General features: G+C 49.3%; 1 protein-coding gene across 1 annotated transcript in view; it reads left to right on the forward strand.

Annotated features, from left to right (window-relative positions):
* Nucleotides 1-19587, forward strand: part of LOC135533591 (glutaredoxin 3-like) — a 31442-nt gene extending 11855 nt beyond the window's left edge. Inside the window, exons 3-8 of the mRNA XM_064960880.1 lie at nucleotides 357-418; nucleotides 562-619; nucleotides 12631-12683; nucleotides 16971-17010; nucleotides 17129-17221; nucleotides 18383-19587. Coding sequence (XP_064816952.1) covers nucleotides 357-418; nucleotides 562-619; nucleotides 12631-12683; nucleotides 16971-17010; nucleotides 17129-17221; nucleotides 18383-18433 — 357 coding nt within the window. The 3' untranslated portion in view covers nucleotides 18434-19587. The remainder of the gene's footprint in view (nucleotides 1-356; nucleotides 419-561; nucleotides 620-12630; nucleotides 12684-16970; nucleotides 17011-17128; nucleotides 17222-18382) is intronic.
* Nucleotides 19588-22057: the final 2470 nt, after the last annotated feature.

Below are 22057 nucleotides of genomic sequence, written 5' to 3' on the forward strand. Positions count from 1 at the left end.
GTGATGGTTGCTGATGATGGGCCTCTGTACGCCTATGTAGATATTCCATTAAAATATCTGCCGTTTCCAGCTACAAGAGTCATTTACAACATTAACAATGTCTACACTGTATTTCTGATCAATTTGATGTTATTTTAATGGACAGAAATGTAGCTTTTCTTTAAAAAACAAGGACATTTCTAAGTGACCACACACTTTTGAACGGTAGTGTGTGTGTGTGTGTGTGTGTGTTAGTGTGATTCAGACTGTAGGTGTGTGATTCAGACTGTAGTGTGTGTGTTAGTGTGTAGGTACAGTAGAACAAAGGGCCTCTGCAGTGACCCAGTGACCCATCTCCGTGTTGATACCTGTTGTAGGAACTCGCTGAATCTGGAGAGCTGGAGAACACCTGTCCCAAGGCTGTCACACTGGAGCACAGGTAACACACACACACACACACACACACACACACACACACACACACACACACACACACACACACACACACACACACACACACACACACGTGGAAGATGGCACGTTGTATTGTGTTGACTTATGGACTGTCCTTATAACCTCCAGGTTGAAGTCGACCATCAACAGGAGTCCAGTCATGCTGTTCATGAAGGGCAATAAAGAGGTATGTAGGTGTCACTATATAACAGGGCAATAAAGAGGTATCACTATATAACAGGGCAATAAAGAGGTATGTAGGTGTCACTATATAACAGGACAATAAAGAGGTATGTAGGTGTCACTATATAACAGGGCAATAAAGAGGTGTCACTATATAACAGGACAATAAAGAGGTATGTAGGTGTCACTATATAGCAGGACAATAAAGAGGTGTCACTATATAACAGGGCAATAAAGAGGTGTCACTATATAACAGGACAATAAAGAGGTATGTAGGTGTCACTATATAGCAGGACAATAAAGAGGTGTCACTATATAACAGGACAATAAAGAGGTGTCACTATATAACAGGACAATAAAGAGGTATGTAGGTGTCACTATATAACAGGACAATAAAGAGGTATGTAGGTGTCACTATATAACAGGGCAATAAAGAGGTATGTAGGTGTCACTATATAACAGGACAATAAAGAGGTATGTAGGTGTCACTATATAACAGGGCAATAAAGAGGTATGTAGGTGTCACTATATAACAGGACAATAAAGAGGTGTCACTATATAACAGGACAATAAAGAGGTATGTAGGTGTCACTATATAGCAGGACAATAAAGAGGTGTCACTATATAACAGGACAATAAAGAGGTGTCACTATATAACAGGACAATAAAGAGGTATGTAGGTGTCACTATATAACAGGGCAATAAAGAGGTATGTAGGTGTCACTATATAACAGGGCAATAAAGAGGTATGTAGGTGTCACTATATAACAGGACAATAAAGAGGTATGTAGGTGTCACTATATAACAGGACAATAAAGAGGTATGTAGGTGTCACTATATAGCAGGGCAATAAAGAGGTATGTAGGTGTCACTATATAACAGGGCAATAAAGAGGTATGTAGGTGTCACTATATAACAGGACAATAAAGAGGTATGTAGGTGTCACTATATAGCAGGGCAATAAAGAGGTATGTAGGTGTCACTATATAACAGGACAATAAAGAGGTATGTAGGTGTCACTATATAACAGGACAATAAAGAGGTATGTAGGTGTCACTATATAACAGGGCAATAAAGAGGTGTCACTATATAACAGGGCAATAAAGAGGTATGTAGGTGTCACTATATAACAGGGCAATAAAGAGGTATGTAGGTGTCACTATATAACAGGGCAATAAAGAGGTATGTAGGTGTCACTATATAACAGGACAATAAAGAGGTGTCACTATATAACAGGGCAATAAAGAGGTGTCACTATATAACAGGGCAATAAAGAGGTGTCACTATATAACAGGGCAATAAAGAGGTATGTAGGTGTCACTATATAACAGGACAATAAAGAGGTATGTAGGTGTCACTGTATAACAGGACAATAAAGAGGTATGTAGGTGTCACTATATAACAGGACAATAAAGAGGTATGTAGGTGTCACTATATAACAGGACAATAAAGAGGTATCACTATATAACAGGACAATAAAGAGGTATGTTGGTGTCACTGTATAACAGGGCAATAAAGAGGTATGTAGGTGTCACTATATAACAGGACAATAAAGAGGTATGTAGGTGTCACTATATAACAGGACAATAAAGAGGTGTCACTATATAACAGGACAATAAAGAGGTATGTAGGTGTCACTATATAGCAGGACAATAAAGAGGTATCACTATATAACAGGACAATAAAGAGGTATGTAGGTGTCACTATATAGCAGGACAATAAAGAGGTATGTAGGTGTCACTATATAACAGGACAATAAAGAGGTGTCACTATATAACAGGGCAATAAAGAGGTATGTAGGTGTCACTATATAACAGGGCAATAAAGAGGTATGTAGGTGTCACTATATAACAGGACAATAAAGAGGTATGTAGGTGTCACTATATAACAGGGCAATAAAGAGGTATGTAGGTGTCACTATATAACAGGGCAATAAAGAGGTATGTAGGTGTCACTATATAACAGGGCAATAAAGAGGTATGTAGGTGTCACTATATAACAGGACAATAACAAGGTGTGTTTGTTTGGTCTTTGTACTTAATTAATGGTATAGAATGGGGGCAGCAGGTAGCCTAGTGTTTAGAGCGTTGGACTTGTAACTGAAAGGTTGCTAGATCGAATCCCCGAGCTGACAAGGTAAAAATCTGTCATTCTGCCCCTGAACAAGGCATTTAACCCACTGTTCATAGACCAGTTAACCCACTGTTCCTAGACCAGTTAACCCACTGTTCCTAGACCAGTTAACCCACTGTTCCTAGACCAGTTAACCCACTGTTCCTAGACCAGTAAACCCCACTGTTCCTAGACCAGTAAACCCCACTGTTCCTAGACCAGTAAACCCCACTGTTCCTAGACCAGTTAACCCCACTGTTCCTAGACCAGTTAACCCCACTGTTCCTAGACCAGTTAACCCCACTGTTCCTAGACCAGATAACCCCACTGTTCCTAGACCAGATAACCCCACTGTTCCTAGACCAGTTAACCCCACTGTTCCTAGACCAGTTAACCCCACTGTTCCTAGACCAGTTAACCCACTGTTCCTAGACCAGTTAAACCCACTGTTCCTAGACCAGATAACCCACTGTTCCTAGACCAGTTAACCCCACTGTTCCTAGACCAGTTAACCCACTCTTCCTAGACCAAGTAAGAATTTGTTCTTCTTCTGACTTGCCTAATTAAATAAAGATATAAAAAAATAAATATATTATAATGCAATAGAACAGCAGAATAGGACTTGAATATAATTGCAGCTAATCGTAAATAAATGTAATGCAGAAACATGGACAATAAACTGAGGCTTGTGTTTGGCCTATATAGTACTATTCTAATATAACTCCAGTACATTACTTCAAGAGGTACCAGTTGGCCAATCTAGTAGATAAGGACAATTGGTATTGCATACATTTCAACAGAATTGAGGCTAATCTGAAATAAATAATGTTCTGCACCTCATTCCCCCCCCCCACAGACACACAGACACTAATGGTTCAGGAGTACCCCCCCCCCCACAGACAGACACACACACACAGACACTAATGGTTCAGGAGTACCCCCCCCCCCCCCACAGACAGACACACACACACAGACACTAATGGTCCAGGAGTACCACCCCCTCCCCCAGACAGACACACAGACACTAATGGTTCAGGAGTACCACCCCCCCACAGACAGACACACAGACACTAATGGTTCAGGAGTACCCCCCCCCACAGACACACAGACACTAATGGTTCAGGAGTACCCCCCCCCCCCCCCCTCCCCCACAGACACACAGACACTAATGGTTCAGGAGTACCCCCCCCCCCACAGACACACACACACACACAGACACTAATGGTCCAGGAGTACCCCCTCCCCCCCCACAGACAGACACACACACACAGACACTAATGGTCCAGGAGTACCCCCCCCACAGACACACAGACACTAATGGTTCAGGAGTACCCCCCCCCCCCACAGACACACAGACACTAATGGTTCAGGAGTACCCCCCCCCCCCCCCCCCCCACAGACAGACACACACAACACACACAGACACTAATGGTTCAGGAGTACCCCCCCCCACAGACACACAGACACTAATGGTTCAGGAGTACCCCCCCCCACAGACAGACAGACACACACTAATGGTCCAGGAGTACCCCCCCCCACAGACAGACACACAGACACTAATGGTTCAGGAGAACCCCCCCCCCACAGACAGACACACACACACAGACAGTAATGGTTCAGGAGTACCCCCCCCACAGTCAGACACACACACACAGACACTAATGGTCCAGGAGTACCCCCCCCCCCACAGACACTAATGGTCCAGGAGTACCCCCCTCCCCCCACAGACAGACACACACACACCGACACTAATGGTCCAGGAGTACCCCCCCCCACAGACAGACACACACACACCGACACTAATGGTCCAGGAGTACCCCCCCCCACAGACACTAATGGTCCAGGAGTACCCCCCCCCCCCACAGACAGACACACACACACCGACACTAATGGTCCAGGAGTACCCCCCCCCACAGACAGACACACACACCGACACTAATGGTTCAGGAGTACCCCCCCCCCCCCACAGACAGACACACACACACAGACACTAATGGTCCAGGAGTACCCCCCCACAGACAGACACACACACCGACACTAATGGTTCAGGAGTACCCCCCCACAGACAGACACACACACAGACACTAATGGTCCAGGAGTACCCCCCCTCCCCCACAGACACACACACAGACACTAATGGTCCAGGAGTACCCCCCCCCCCCACAGACACACCGACACTAATGGTTCAGGAGTACCACCCCCCCCCACCCCCACAGACAGACACACACACAGAGACACTAATGGTTCAGGAGTACCCCCCCCCCCCACAGACAGACACACACACACAGACACTAATGGTTCAGGAGTACCCCCCCCCACAGACAGACACACACACACACACAGACACTAATGGTTCAGGAGTACCCCCCCCCCACAGACAGACACACACACACAGACACTAATGGTCCAGGAGTACCCCCCCCCCCACAGACATACAGACACACAGACACTAATGGTCCAGGAGTACCCCCCCCCCCCCCCCCCACAGACACACACACACAGACACTAATGGTTCAGGAGTACCCCCCCCCCCCCCCCACAGACAGACACACACACAGAGACACTAATGGTTCAGGAGTACCCCCCCCCCCCCCACAGACAGACACACACACACACAGACACTAATGGTTCAGGAGTACCCCCCCCCCCACAGACAGACAGACACACAGACACTAATGGTTCAGGAGTACCCCCCCCACAGACAGACACACACACAGAGACACTAATGGTTCAGGAGTACCCCCCCCCACAGACAGACACACACACACAGACACTAATGGTTCAGGAGTACCCCCCCCCCCCCCACAGACAGACACACACACACAGACACTAATGGTTCAGGAGTACCCCCCCCCCCCCCCCCACAGACAGACACACACACACCGACACTAATGGTTCAGGAGTACCCCCCCCCCACAGACAGACACACACACAGAGACACTAATGGTTCAGGAGTACCCCCCCCCCCACAGACAGACACACACACACAGACACTAATGGTTCAGGAGTACCCCCCCCCCCCACAGACAGACACACACACACAGACACTAATGGTTCAGGAGTACCCCCCCCCCCCCACAGACAGACACACACACACCGACACTAATGGTTCAGGAGTACCCCCCCCCCCCCCCCACAGACAGACACACACACACAGACACTAATGGTCCAGGAGTACCCCCCCCCCCCCACAGACATACAGACACACAGACACTAATGGTTCAGGAGTACCCCCCACAGACAGACACACAGACACTAATGGTTCAGGAGTACCCCCCCCCCCCACAGACATACAGACACACAGACACTAATGGTCCAGGAGTACCCCCCCCCCCCCACAGACACACACACACACAGACACTAATGGTTCAGGAGTACCCCCCCCCCCCCACAGACGGTCACACAGACACTAATGGTTCAGGAGTACCCCCCCCCACAGACGGTCACACAGACACTAATGGTTCAGGAGTACCCCCCCCCCCACAGACAGACACACAGACACTAATGGTTCAGGAGTACCCCCCCCCCCCCCCACAGACAGACACACAGACACTAATGGTTCAGGAGTACCCCCCCCCCCCCACAGACAGACACACAGACACTAATGGTTCAGGAGTACCCCCCCCCCACAGACAGACACACACACACAGACACTAATGGTCCAGGAGTACCCCCCCCACAGACACACACACAGACACTAATGGTCCAGGAGTACCCCCCCCCTCACAGACAGACACACACACACAGACACTAATGGTTCAGGAGTACCCCCCCCCCCCCCTCACAGACAGACACAGACACACAGACACTAATGGTTCAGGAGTACCCCCCCCCCCCCTCACAGACAGACACACACACACAGACACTAATGGTTCAGGAGTACCCCCCCCCCACAGACAGACACACACACACACTAATGGTTCAGGAGTACCCCCCCCCCCCCCCCCCACAGACAGACACACACACACACTAATGGTTCAGGAGTACCACCCCCCCCCACAGACACTAATGGTTCAGGAGTACCACCCCCCCCACCCCCACAGACACTAATGGTTCAGGAGTACCCCCCCCCCCCCCCACAGACAGACACACAGACACTAATGGTCCAGGAGTACCCCCCCCCCCCACAGACAGACACACAGACACTAATGGTTCAGGAGTACCCCCCCCCCCCCACAGACAGACACACAGACACTAATGGTTCAGGAGTACCCCCCCCCCCCACAGACAGACACACAGACACTAATGGTCCAGGAGTACCCCCCCCCCCCCACAGACAGACACACACACACAGACACTAATGGTCCAGGAGTACCCCCCTCCCCCACAGACAGACACACAGACACTAATGGTCCAGGAGTACCCCCCCTCCCCCCACAGACAGACAGACACACACACTAATGGTTCAGGAGTACCCCCCCCCCCCCCTCACAGACAGACAGACACACACAGACACTAATGGTTCAGGAGTACCCCCCCCCCACAGACAGACACACACACACACTAATGGTTCAGGAGTACCCCCCCCCCCCCCCCCCACAGACAGACACACACACACACTAATGGTTCAGGAGTACCACCCCCCCCCCCCCCACAGACACTAATGGTTCAGGAGTACCACCCCCACCCCCACAGACACTAATGGTTCAGGAGTACCCCCCCCCCACAGACAGACACACAGACACTAATGGTCCAGGAGTACCCCCCCCCCCCCCCCACAGACAGACACACAGACACTAATGGTTCAGGAGTACCCCCCCCCCCCCACAGACAGACACACAGACACTAATGGTTCAGGAGTACCCCCCCCCCCCCACAGACAGACACACAGACACTAATGGTCCAGGAGTACCCCCTCCCCCCACAGACAGACACACACACACAGACACTAATGGTCCAGGAGTACCCCCCCCCCACAGACAGACACACAGACACTAATGGTCCAGGAGTACCCCCCTCCCCCCACAGACAGACAGACACACAGAGACACTAATGGTTCAGGAGTCCCCCCCCCCCCCCCCCCCCCTCCCCCAGACAGACAGACACACAGACACTAATGGTTCAGGAGTACCACCCCCACAGACAGACACACAGACACTAATGGTCCAGGAGTACCCCCCCCCCCCACAGACAGACACACGGACACTAATGGTCCAGGAGTACCCCCCCTCCCCCCACAGACAGACAGACACACACACTAATGGTTCAGGAGTACCCCCCCCCCCCCCCACAGACAGACAGACACACACACTAATGTTTCAGGAGTACCCCCCCCCCCCCCCTCCCCCCAGACAGACAGACACACAGACACTAATGGTTCAGGAGTACCCCCCCCCCACAGACACACACACAGACACTAATGGTCCAGGAGTACCCCCCCCCCTCACAGACAGACACACACACACAGACACTAATGGTTCAGGAGTACCCCCCCCCCCCTCACAGACAGACACAGACACACAGACACTAATGGTTCAGGAGTACCCCCCCCCTCACAGACAGACACACACACACAGACACTAATGGTTCAGGAGTACCCCCCCCCCCCACAGACAGACACACACACACACTAATGGTTCAGGAGTACCCCCCCCCCCCCCACAGACAGACACACACACACACTAATGGTTCAGGAGTACCACCCCCCCCCCCACAGACACTAATGGTTCAGGAGTACCACCCCCCACCCCCACAGACACTAATGGTTCAGAGTACCCCCCCCCCCCCCCACAGACAGACACACAGACACTAATGGTCCAGGAGTACCCCCCCCCACAGACAGACACACAGACACTAATGGTTCAGGAGTACCCCCCCCCCACAGACAGACACACAGACACTAATGGTTCAGGAGTACCCCCCCCCCCCCCCCACAGACAGACACACAGACACTAATGGTCCAGGAGTACCCCCCTCCCCCCACAGACAGACACACACACACAGACACTAATGGTCCAGGAGTACCCCCCCTCCCCCCACAGACAGACACACAGACACTAATGGTCCAGGAGTACCCCCCCTCCCCCCACAGACAGACAGACACACACACTAATGGTTCAGGAGTACCCCCCCCTCACAGACAGACAGACACACACAGACACTAATGGTTCAGGAGTACCCCCCCCCCCCCACAGACAGACACACACACACACTAATGGTTCAGGAGTACCCCCCCCCCCCCCCCCCACAGACAGACACACACACACACTAATGGTTCAGGAGTACCACCCCCCCCCCCCACAGACACTAATGGTTCAGGAGTACCACCCCCACCCCCCCACAGACACTAATGGTTCAGGAGTACCCCCCCCCCCCCCACAGACAGACACACAGACACTAATGGTCCAGGAGTACCCCCCCCCCCCCCACAGACAGACACACAGACACTAATGGTTCAGGAGTACCCCCCCCCCCCCCACAGACAGACACACAGACACTAATGGTTCAGGAGTACCCCCCCCCCCCACAGACAGACACACAGACACTAATGGTCCAGGAGTACCCCCTCCCCCCCACAGACAGACACACACACACAGACACTAATGGTCCAGGAGTACCCCCTCCCCCCACAGACAGACACACAGACACTAATGGTCCAGGAGTACCCCCCTCCCCCACAGACAGACAGACACACAGAGACACTAATGGTTCAGGAGTACCCCCCCCCCCCCCCCCCCTCCCCCCCAGACAGACAGACACACAGACACTAATGGTTCAGGAGTACCACCCCCACAGACAGACACACAGACACTAATGGTCCAGGAGTACCCCCCTCCCCCCACAGACAGACACACGGACACTAATGGTCCAGGAGTACCCCCCCTCCCCCCACAGACAGACAGACACACACACTAATGGTTCAGGAGTACCCCCCCCCCCCCCACAGACAGACAGACACACACACTAATGGTTCAGGAGTACCACCCCCCACCCCCCCACAGACAGACACACACACAGAGACACTAATGGTCCAGGAGTACCCCCCTCCCCCCACAGACAGACACACAGACACTAATGGTCCAGGAGTACCCCCCTCCCCCCACAGACAGACAGACACACAGAGACACTAATGGTTCAGGAGTACCCCCCCCTCCCCCCAGACAGACAGACACACAGACACTAATGGTTCAGGAGTACCCCCCCCACCCCCACAGACAGACACACAGACACTAATGGTTCAGGAGTACCCCCCCCCTCCCCCAGACAGACAGACACACAGACACTAATGGTCCAGGAGTACCACCCCCACCCCCACAGACAGACACACACACAGAGACACTAATGGTTCAGGAGTACCACCCCCCACCCCCACAGACAGACACACAGACACTAATGGTTCAGGAGTACCCCCCCCCCCCCTCCCCCAGACAGACAGACACACAGACACTAATGGTTCAGGAGTACCACCCCCCCACCCCCCACAGACAGACACACACACAGAGACACTAATGGTCCAGGAGTACCCCCTCCCCCCACAGACAGACACACAGACACTAATGGTTCAGGAGTACCCCCCTCCCCCCACAGACAGACACACAGACACTAATGGTTCAGGAGTACCCCCCCCCACAGACAGACACACACAGAGACACTAATGGTCCAGGAGTACCCCCTCCCCCCACAGACAGACACACACACACAGACACTAATGGTCCAGGAGTACCCCCCTCCCCCCACAGACAGACACACAGACACTAATGGTCCAGGAGTACCCCCCCCCACAGACAGACACACACACAGACACTAATGGTCCAGGAGTACCCCCCCCCCACAGACAGACAGACACACACACAGACACTAATGGTCCAGGAGTACCCCCCCCTCCCACAGACAGACACACAGACACTAATGGTCCAGGAGTACCCCCCCCCCACAGACAGACACACAGACACTAATGGTCCAGGAGTACCCCCCCCCCCCACAGACAGACACACAGACACTAATGGTCCAGGAGTACCCCCCCCCCCCCCACAGACAGACACACAGACACTAATGGTCCAGGAGTACCCCCACAGACACTAATGGTCCAGGAGTACCCCCACAGACACTAATGGTCCAGGAGTACCCCCCACAGACACTAATGGTCCAGGAGTACCCCCCACAGACACTAATGGTCCAGGAGTACCCCCCCCACAGACACACACACAGACACTAATGGTCCAGGAGTACCCCCCCACCCCCACAGACACACACACACAGACACTAATGGTCCAGGAGTACCCCCCACAGACACTAATGGTCCAGGAGTACCCCCCACAGACACTAATGGTCCAGGAGTACCCCCCCACAGACACTAATGGTCCAGGAGTACCCCCCCCCCCCCACAGACACACACACAGACACTAATGGTCCAGGAGTACCCCCCACAGACACTAATGGTCCAGGAGTACCCCCCCACAGACACTAATGGTCCAGGAGTACCCCCCACAGACACTAATGGTCCAGGAGTACCCCCCCCCCCCCCCCACAGACAGACACACAGACACTAATGGTCCAGGAGTACCCCCCTCCCCCCACAGACAGACACACAGACACTAATGGTTCAGGAGTACCCCCCCCCCCCCCCCCACAGACACACACACAGACACTAATGGTCCAGGAGTACCCCCACAGACACTAATGGTCCAGGAGTACCCCCCCACAGACACTAATGGTCCAGGAGTACCCCCCCCCCCCACAGACAGACACACAGACACTAATGGTCCAGGAGTACCCCCCCCCCCACAGACAGACACACAGACACTAATGGTCCAGGAGTACCCCCCCCCCCCCACAGACAGACACACAGACACTAATGGTTCAGGAGTACCCCCCCCCCCCCCACAGACAGACACACAGACACTAATGGTCCAGGAGTACCCCCCCCCCCCCCCACAGACAGACACACAGACACTAATGGTCCAGGAGTACCCCCCACAGACACTAATGGTCCAGGAGTACCCCCCCCCCCCCCCCACAGACAGACACACAGACACTAATGGTCCAGGAGTACGCCCCCCCCCACAGACAGACACTAATGGTCCAGGAGTACCCCCCCCCCCCCCACAGACAGACACACACACAGACACTAATGGTTCAGGAGTACCCCCCCTCCCCCCACAGACAGACACACACACAGACACTAATGGTTCAGGAGTACCCCCACAGACAGACACACAGACACTAATGGTCCAGGAGTACCCCCCTACCTCTTCATATTGATTGCTGCTGCTCACAGATGAAGAGATGTCTTCAGAGCAGTTTAAACCAGGTCCCCTGTGATTCCCGTCTCTCCCTTCCGTTCTGTTTGTAGTAATGGATCTTTATTTAGTTTTTCCTCCATTTCTTAAAAGGCCGTTTCTCAGTGGGCTCCTGTGAAACCAATAGCAGTTGAAACTTGCTCAATGAAAGCTTGAGTTTGGTTTCATTCTGGAGTGGAAGAAGTCCTAACTCCTCCTGCTTAACGAGGCAAGTCCGTTAAGAACAACTTCTTATTTACACTGACGGCCTAGGAACAGTGCCTTGTTCAGAATGACATATTTTTAGCTCGGGGATTCGATCCGGCAACCTTTCGGTTACTGGCCCAACGCTCTAACCACTAGGCCGCCACTTAAAACCATGTGTTATCTTGAAAGCATTTCTCCTACTCACTCAGAAAACACCATTTTTATATTAGCTATTTGAAATGATCTTTGTCTTAAAAAATAAATAAAAATAAATAAATAATTGAAGACCAGAAACATAACTTCCTGTGATTTTGTTCTGCAATAAAATGTTTTTGTGTGGACTCACCTGTTGAAGGATCTGAATGATTGAGTTAATATGTTGATTATAAAGTGTATGTTCTTTGTTAAGATACTGGCATGGGTATAATTAAGTTATCTGTTTGGTTTCTAAAGTCTGTTTTTCTTCCTGTATCTGTAGCAAGCCAAATGTGGATTCAGTCTTCAGATACTGGAGATAATGAACAGCTCGGGGTAAGAACACCACTATATCACGATACTGGAGATAATGAACAGCTCGGGGTAAGAACACCACTATATCACGATACTGGAGATAATGAACAGGGTGAGGTAACACCACTATATCACGATACTGGAGATAATGAACAGGGTGAGGTAACACCACTATATCACGATACTGGAGATAATGAACAGGGTGAGGTAACACCACTATATCACGATACTGGAGATAATGAACAGGGTGAGGTAACACCACTATATCACGATACTGGAGATAATGAACAGCTCGGGGTAAGAACACCACTATATCACGATACTGGAGATAATGAACAGCTCAGGGTGACATAACACCACTATATCACGATACTGGAGATAATGAACAGCTCAGGGTGACATAACACCACTATATCACGATAATGAACAGCTCAGGGTGACATAACACCACTATATCACGATACTGGAGATAATGAACAGGGTGAGGTAACACCACTATATCACGATACTGGAGATAATGAACAGCTCAGGGTGACATAACACCACTATATCACGATACTGGAGATAATGAACAGGGTGAGGTAACACCACTATATCACGATACTGGAGATGATGAACAGGGTGAGGTAACACCACTATATCACGATACTGGAGATAATGAACAGGGTGAGGTAACACCACTATATCACGATACTGGAGATAATGAACATGGTGAGGTAACACCACTATATCACGATACTGGAGATAATGAACAGGGTGAGGTAACACCACTATATCACGATACTGGAGATAATGAACAGGGTGAGGTAACACCACTATATCACGATACTGGAGATAATGAACAGGGTGAGGTAACACCACTATATCACGATACTGGAGATAATGAACAGCTCGGGGTAAGAACACCACTATATCACGATACTGGAGATAATGAACAGCTCAGGGTGACATAACACCACTATATCACGATACTGGAGATAATGAACAGCTCAGGGTGACATAACACCACTATATCACGATAATGAACAGCTCAGGGTGACATAACACCACTATATCACGATACTGGAGATAATGAACAGGGTGAGGTAACACCGCTATATCACGATACTGGAGATAATGAACAGGGTGAGGTAACACCACTATATCACAATACTGGAGATAATGAACAGCTCAGGGTGACAACACCACTATATCACGATACTGGAGATAATGAACAGGTTAAGGTAACACCACTATATCACGATACTGGAGATAATGAACAGGGTGAGGTTAAACACCACTATATCATGATAATGAACAGGGTGAGGTAACACCACTATATCATGATAATGAAAACCTCAGGGTGAGAACACCACTATATCACGATACTGGAGATAATGAACAGGGTGAGGTTAAACACCACTATATCACGATACTGGAGATAATGAACAGGGTGAGGTTACACCACTATATCACGATACTGGAGATAATGAACAGGGTGAGGTAACACCACTATATCACGATACTGGAGATAATGAACAGGGTGAGGTAACACCACTATATCATGATACTGGAGAAAATGAACAGGGCGAGGTAACACCACTATATCACGATACTGGAGATATTGAACAGGTTAAGGTAACACCACTATATCACGATACTGGAGATAATGAACAGGTTAAGGTAACTCCACTATATCACGATACTGGAGATAATGAACAGCTCAGGGTGACATAACACCACTATATCACGATACTGGAGATAATGAACAGCTCGGGGTAAGAACACCACTATATCATGATACTGGAGATAATGAACAGGGTGAGGTAACACCACAATATCATGATAATGAACAGGGTGAGGTAACACCACTATATCATGATAATGAACACCTCAGGGTGAGAACACCACTATATCACGATACTGGAGATAATGAACAGGGTGAGGTAACACCACTATCATGATAATGAACACCTCAGGGTGAGAACACCACTATATCACGATACTGGAGATAATGAACAGGGTGAGGTTAAACACCACTATATCACGATACTGGAGATAATGAACAGGGTGAGGTAACACCACTATATCACGATACTGGAGATAATGAACAGGGTGAGGTTAAACACCACTATATCACGATACTGGAGATAATGAACAGGGTGAGGTTAAACACCACTATATCACGATACTGGAGATAATGAACAGGGTGAGGTTACACCACTATATCATGATACTGGAGATAATGAACAGGGTGAGGTAACACCACTATATCACGATACTGGAGATAATGAACAGGGTGAGGTAACACCACTATATCACGATACTGGAGATAATGAACAGGGTGAGGTAACACCACTATATCACGATACTGGAGATAATGAACAGGGTGAGGTAACACCACTATATCACGATACTGGAGATAATGAACAGGGTGAGGTAACACCACTATATCATGATAATGAACAGGGTGAGGTAACACCACTATATCACGATACTGGAGATAATGAACAGGGTGAGGTAACACCACTATATCACGATAATGAACAGGGTGAGGTAACACCACTATATCATGATAATGAACAGGGTGAGGTAACACCACTATATCATGATAATGAACAGGGTGAGGTAACACCACTATCACGATACTGGAGATAATGAACAGGGTGAGGTAACACCACTATCACGATACTGGAGATAATGAACAGGGTGAGGTAACACCACTATATCACGATACTGGAGATAATGAACAGGGTGAGGTAACACCACTACATCATGATACTGGAGATAATGAACAGGGTGAGGTAACACCACTATATCACGATACTGGAGATAATGAACAGGGTGAGGTAACACCACTATATCGCGATACTGGAGATAATGAACAGGGTGAGGTAACACCACTATATCACGATACTGGAGATAATGAACAGCTCAGGGTGACGTAACACCACTATATCACGATACTGGAGATAATGAACAGGGTGAGGTAACACCACTATATCGCGATACTGGAGATAATGAACAGGGTGAGGTAACACCACTATATCACGATACTGGAGATAATGAACAGGGTGAGGTAACACCACTATATCACGATACTGGAGATAATGAACAGCTCAGGGTGACATAACACCACTATATCACGATACTGGAGATAATGAACAGGGTGAGGTAACACCACTATATCGCGATACTGGAGATAATGAACAGGGTGAGGTAACACCACTATATCACGATACTGGAGATAATGAACAGCTCAGGGTGAGAACACAACTATATCACAATACTGGAGATAATGAACAGCTCAGGGTGAGAACACAACTATATCATGATACTGGAGATAATGAACAGCTCAGGGTGAGAACACAACTATATCATGATACTGGAGATAATGAACAGCTCAGGGTGAGAACACAACTATATCACGATACTGGAGATAATGAACAGCTCAGTGTGAGAACACCACTATATCATGATACTGGAGATAATGAACAGTTCAGGGTGAGAACACAACTATATCACGATACTGGAGATGATGAACAGGGTGAGGTAACACCACTATATCACGATACTGGAGATAATGAACAGGGTGAGGTAACACCACTATATCACGATACTGGAGATAATGAATATGGAATATAGCACCTTTGATATGATGGTTAATATCTTGTCTGTGTTTCCTGTTTGCAGGGTGGAATATAGCACCTTTGATATGATGGTTAATATCTTGTCTGTGTTTATAATATGATGGTTAATATCTTGTCTGTGTTTCCTGTTTGCAGGGTGGAATATAGCACCTTTGATATGATGGTTAATATCTTGTCTGTGTTTCCTGTTTGCAGGGTGGAATATAGCACCTTTGATATGATGGTTAATATCTTGTCTGTGTTTCCTGTTTGCAGGGTGGAATATAGCACCTTTGATATGATGGTTAATATCTTGTCTGTGTTTATAATATGATGGTTAATATCTTGTCTGTGTTTCCTGTTTGCAGGGTGGAATATAGCACCTTTGATATGATGGTTAATATCTTGTCTGTGTTTCCCGTTTGCAGGGTGGAATATAGCACCTTTGATATGATGGTTAATATCTTGTCTGTGTTTCCTGTTTGCAGGGTGGAATATAGCACCTTTGATATGATGGTTAATATCTTGTCTGTGTTTCCTGTTTGCAGGGTGGAATATAGCACCTTTGATATGATGGTTAATATCTTGTCTGTGTTTCCTGTTTGCAGGGTGGAATATAGCACCTTTGATATGATGGTTAATATCTTGTCTGTGTTTATAATATGATGGTTAATATCTTGTCTGTGTTTCCTGTTTGCAGGGTGGAATATAGCACCTTTAATATCCTGGAAGATGAGGAGGTAAAAGAGGCTGTATCTGTCTATGACATTTGCAAAACCATGTTGGTGAAACTTAAAGATGTTTTTTCTACATGTCAACATGGTTTTCTTCATTTATCTTCCAATCACCAATGTCCAGGTCAGACAGGGTCTAAAGACATACTCAAACTGGCCAACGTACCCTCAGCTATATGTCAATGGGGAACTCATTGGCGGGCTGGACATTGTGAAGGTGAGAAGTGATTTTTGTTTTACACCTCAGACCATAATTGCACTTATTACCTCCCACTTAGTTCTGGACTAGTCTTGATGTGTCTATAAACCATTCACAATGGAGATCGTCCATTTTTAAAATAGCTTTTTAGTCCTAAACTAGGCAGAATCTGTGTCTAGGGAAACCAACCCTTATAGGATCAGCCAGGTATGTCACAGTGTCACAGACAGAGGCAACAGCAGTACCACAGACTCTCCACCAGGTGTCACTAAAGCACCGTGTTCTGTTTTCTTAGCCTGCTTAATGTCGTCATGCCATGCACAGTCAGACAGGCAGCGTGGGGGGGGTGGGGGTCATCCTCGGTAGTAAAAAAAAAAGCACAGAGGAAAAGATTGGTGTAATGTAAATACCAAGGTTTCTTAGTGAACTACATTAAATCATGCTAAGGGAAGGTTACACAACATTGAGATAGTAATGTCCCCGGTGTGTGTCTAACAGTAATCCTCTGTTAGGTTATGCCTACTTATTTCACCAAGGGCCTTGCTTTGCATGAACTAGGCCTGTCGTCCGGCTGGGTTTAAAGCTGCGTATGGCCCAGCAGTGGCTCGTGATTGATGTCAGCTGGAGTTCAGTTTTAAGAGGTCACCTGTCAATCACTGTTCTTTATAAGGACTGCATTGTGATAACATGTCACTGAGTTTCATTAGACAGTAGTTCTCTGTGTATCTATTCATAGTTTCATGAGACAGTAGTTCTCTGTGTATCTATACATAGTTTAATGAGACAGTAGTTCTCTGTGTATCTATACATAGTTTAATGAGACAGTAGTTCTCTGTGTATCTATACATAGTTTAATGTGACAGTAGTTCTCTGTGTATCTATACATAGTTTAATGAGACAGTAGTTCTCTGTATCTATTCATAGTTAGTTTAATGAGACAGTAGTTCTCTGTGTATCTATACATAGTTTAATGAGACAGTAGTTCTCTGTGTATCTATACATAGTTTAATGAGACAGTAGTTCTCTGTGTATCTATTCATAGTTATTGTGCATCAATAGAGTATTTGTTTCTGATGCTGCTGGAAGGTTACATGACAGGTCCAGTAGGCTGTTATTTTCTCATGTATCAGCTGGTATGAAGACCAGACCTGTATTGACCTGTGTTCTGTGTTTTTACAGGAGCTTAAAGAGAGTGGAGACCTTCCTTCTGTCCTGAGGGGTGAATGCTAGATTCCTGTAGTACTATTACTGTGATGGGAATGAGCTATGGACTACTGCACTCTTCCTTCCTCTCTACCCTCCTCTTCCCCTCTCTACCCTCCTCTTCCCCTCTCTACCCTCCTCTTCCCCTCTCTACCCTCCTCTTCCTCTCTCTATCCTCCTCTTCCCCTCTATCCTCCTCTTCCTCTCTCTATCCTCCTCTTCCCCTCTACCATCCTCTTCCCCTCTATCCTCCTCTTCCTCTCTCTATCCTCCTCTTCCCCTCTCTACCCTGCTCTTCCCCTCTATCCTCCTCTTCCTCTCTCTACCCTGCCCTTCCCCTCTCTATCCTCCTCTTCCTCTCTCTATCCTCCTCTTCCTCTCTCTATCCTCCTCTTCCTCTCTCTACCCTGCTCTTCCCCTCTCTCTATCCTCTTCCTCTCTCTATCCTCCTCTTCCTCTCTCTATCCTCCTCTTCCTCTCTCTCTACCCTCCTCTTCCCCTCTCTACCCTCCTCTTCCTCTCTCTACCCTCCTCTTCCTCTCTCTACCCTCCTCTTCCTCTCTCTACCCTGCTCTTCCTCTCTCTACCCTGCTCTTCCTCTCTCTACCCTGCTCTTCCTCTCTCTACCCTCCTCTTCCCCTCTCTATCCTCCTCTTCCCCTCTCTATCCTCCTCTTCCTCTCTCTACCCTGCTCTTCCCCTCTCTATCCTCCTCTTCCTCTCTCTATCCTCCTCTTCCTCTCTCTACCCTCCTCTTCCTCTCTCTACCCTCCTCTTCCTCTCTCTACCCTCCTCTTCCTCTCTCTACCCTCTTCTATTCCCCTCTACCCTCCTCTTCCCCTCTATCCTCCTCTTCCCCTCTATCCTCCTCTTCCCCTCTATCCTCCTCTTCCTCTCTCTATCCTCCTCTTCCCCTCTACCCTCCTCTTCCTCTCTCTATCCTCCTCTTCCTCTCTCTATCCTCCTCTTCCCCTCTACCCTCTTCTTTTCCTCTCTCTATCCTCCTCTTCCCCTCTCTACCCTCTTCTCTTCCCCTCTCTACCCTCTTAGGATGAAATACGTGGTATATTATCCATCCATTGATTTCTGAACATGGCTCAGGTGTCCAAATAAACCCGATTGATCAAAGTGCATTCTGCCACCAGCTGCAAATATAATAAAGTCATCCATGATGCAACCTGACTGGTTTCCTTATTTATCTTTAGAACTTTAGAGAACACAGCAGTCAGAGCAAAGAACTAGATCCTTAGAACACAGCAGTCAGATCAAAGAACTAGAACCTTAGAGAACACGGCAGTCAGAGCAAAGAACTTGAACCTCAGAACACACGGCAGTCAGAGCAAAGAACTAGCACCTTAGAGAACACAGCAGTCAGAGCAAAGAAGTAGAAGTGGCCTCCCCATTCAAGTCAATGATGACATTATGAGTAAACTGGCAGCCATTCCACAGGTCATTGGTGCACGCAGAATGTTCCCCAGTACTGGAAGGTGGACCCCCCCCCCTCCCTCCATAGAGATGGACGTGGTGCACAGAGAATGTTCCCCAGTACTGGAAGGTGGACCCCCCCCCCCCTCCCTCCATAGAGATGGACGTGTTGCACAGAGAATGTTCCCCAGTACTGGAAGGTGGACCCCCCCTCCCTCCATAGAGATGGATGTGGTGCACAGAGAATGTTCCCCAGTACTGGAAGGTGGACCCCCCTCCCTCCATAGAGATGGACGTGGTGCACAGAGAATGTTCCCCAGTACTGGAAGGTGGACCCGCCCCCTCCCTCCATAGAGATGGACGTGGTGCACAGAGAATGTTCCCCAGTACTGGAAAGTGGACCCCCCCCTCCCTCCATAGAGATGGACGTGGTGCACAGAGAATGTTCCCCAGTACTGGAAGGTGGACCCCCTCCCTCCATAGAGATGGACGTGGTGCACAGAGAATGTTCCCCAGTACTGGAAGGTGGACCCCCCTCCCTCCATAGAGATGGACGTGGTGCACAGAGAATGTTCCCCAGTACTGGAAGGTGGACCCCCCTCCCTCCATAGAGATGGACGTGGTGCACAGAGAATGTTCCCCAGTACTGGAAGGTGGACCCCCCCCCGCCCGCCATAGAGATGGACGTGGTGCACAGAGAATGTTCCCAAGTACTGGAAGGTGGACCCCCCCCCCCCCCCTCCATAGAGATGGACGTGGTGCACAGAGAATGTTCCCCAGTACTGGAAGGTGGACCCCCCCTCCCTCCATAGAGATGGACGTGGTGCACAGAGAATGTTCCCCAGTACTGGAAGGTGGACCCCCCCCCCCCCCTCCCTCCATAGAGATGGACGTGGTGCACAGAGAATGTTCCCCAGTACTGGAAGGTGCCCCCCCCTCCCTCCATAGAGATGGACGTGGTGCACAGAGAATGTTCCCCAGTACTGAAAGGTGGACCCCCCCTCCCTCCATAGAGATGGACGTGGTGCACAGAGAATGTTCCCCAGTACTGGAAGGTGGACCCCCCTCCCTCCATAGAGATGGACGTGGTGCACAGAGAATGTTCCCCAGTACTGGAAGGTGGACCCCCCCTCCCTCCATAGAGATGGACGTGGTACACAGGGAATGTTCCCCAGTACTGGAAGGTGGACCCCCCTCCATAGAGATGGACGTGGTGCACAGAGAATGTTCCCAGTACTGGAAGGTGGACCCCCCCCTCCCTCCATAGAGATGGACGTGGTGCACAGAGAATGTTCCCCAGTACTGGAAGGTGGACCCCCCTCCATAGAGATGGACGTGGTGCACAGAGAATGTTCCCCAGTACTGGAAGGTGGACCCCCCTCCCTCCATAGAGATGGACGTGGTGCACAGAGAATGTTCCCCAGTACTGGAAGGTGGACCCCCCCCCTCCCTCCAGAGAGATGGACGTGGTGCACAGAGAATGTTCTCCAGTACTGGAAGGCGGACCCCCCTCCATAGAGATGGACGTGGTGCACAGAGAATGTTCCCCATTACTGGAAGGCGGGGCCTGAGTGACAATATTTGTGAACCCCTGCTATAGATTGTGTTGTTTATTGTTTTCTTACATTTACATGGTTACAGTACATTCAGAAAGTATTCAGACCATCGCAGCGCCAGCTGTGCCACTAGAGACTCTGGGTCCGAGCCCAGGCTGTGTCCCAGCCGGCCGCGACCGGGAGGTCCGTGGGGCGACGCACAATTGGCCTTGCATCGTCCGTGTTAGGGAGGGTTTGGCCGGGAATGATGTCCTTGTCTCATAGCGGACTAGCGACTCCTGTGGCGGGCCGGGCACATTGCACGCTGATGAGGTCGCGAGGGGCACGGTGTTTCCTCATTGGTGCGGCTGGCTTCCGGGTTGGATGCGCTCTGTGTTAAGAAGTTGTGAGGCTTGGTTGGGTTGTGTATCGGAGGACACATGACTTTCGACCTTCGTCTCTCCCGAGCCCATACGGGAGTTGTAGCGATGAGACAAGAGAGTAGCTACTAAAAACAATTGGACACCACGATATTGGGGAGAAAAGGGGGGTAAAATAAGAAAAATAAATTTAAAAAAAAGTATTTAGACCATTTCCACATTTTGTTACGTTACAGCCTTATTCTAAAATATATATATATATTTTTATTCCCTCATCAATATACACAAAATACCCCATAATGACAAAGTAAA

This window comes from Oncorhynchus masou, unplaced genomic scaffold (genome assembly GCF_036934945.1).
Source record: "Oncorhynchus masou masou isolate Uvic2021 unplaced genomic scaffold, UVic_Omas_1.1 unplaced_scaffold_2486, whole genome shotgun sequence".
NCBI lineage: Eukaryota > Metazoa > Chordata > Actinopteri > Salmoniformes > Salmonidae > Oncorhynchus > Oncorhynchus masou.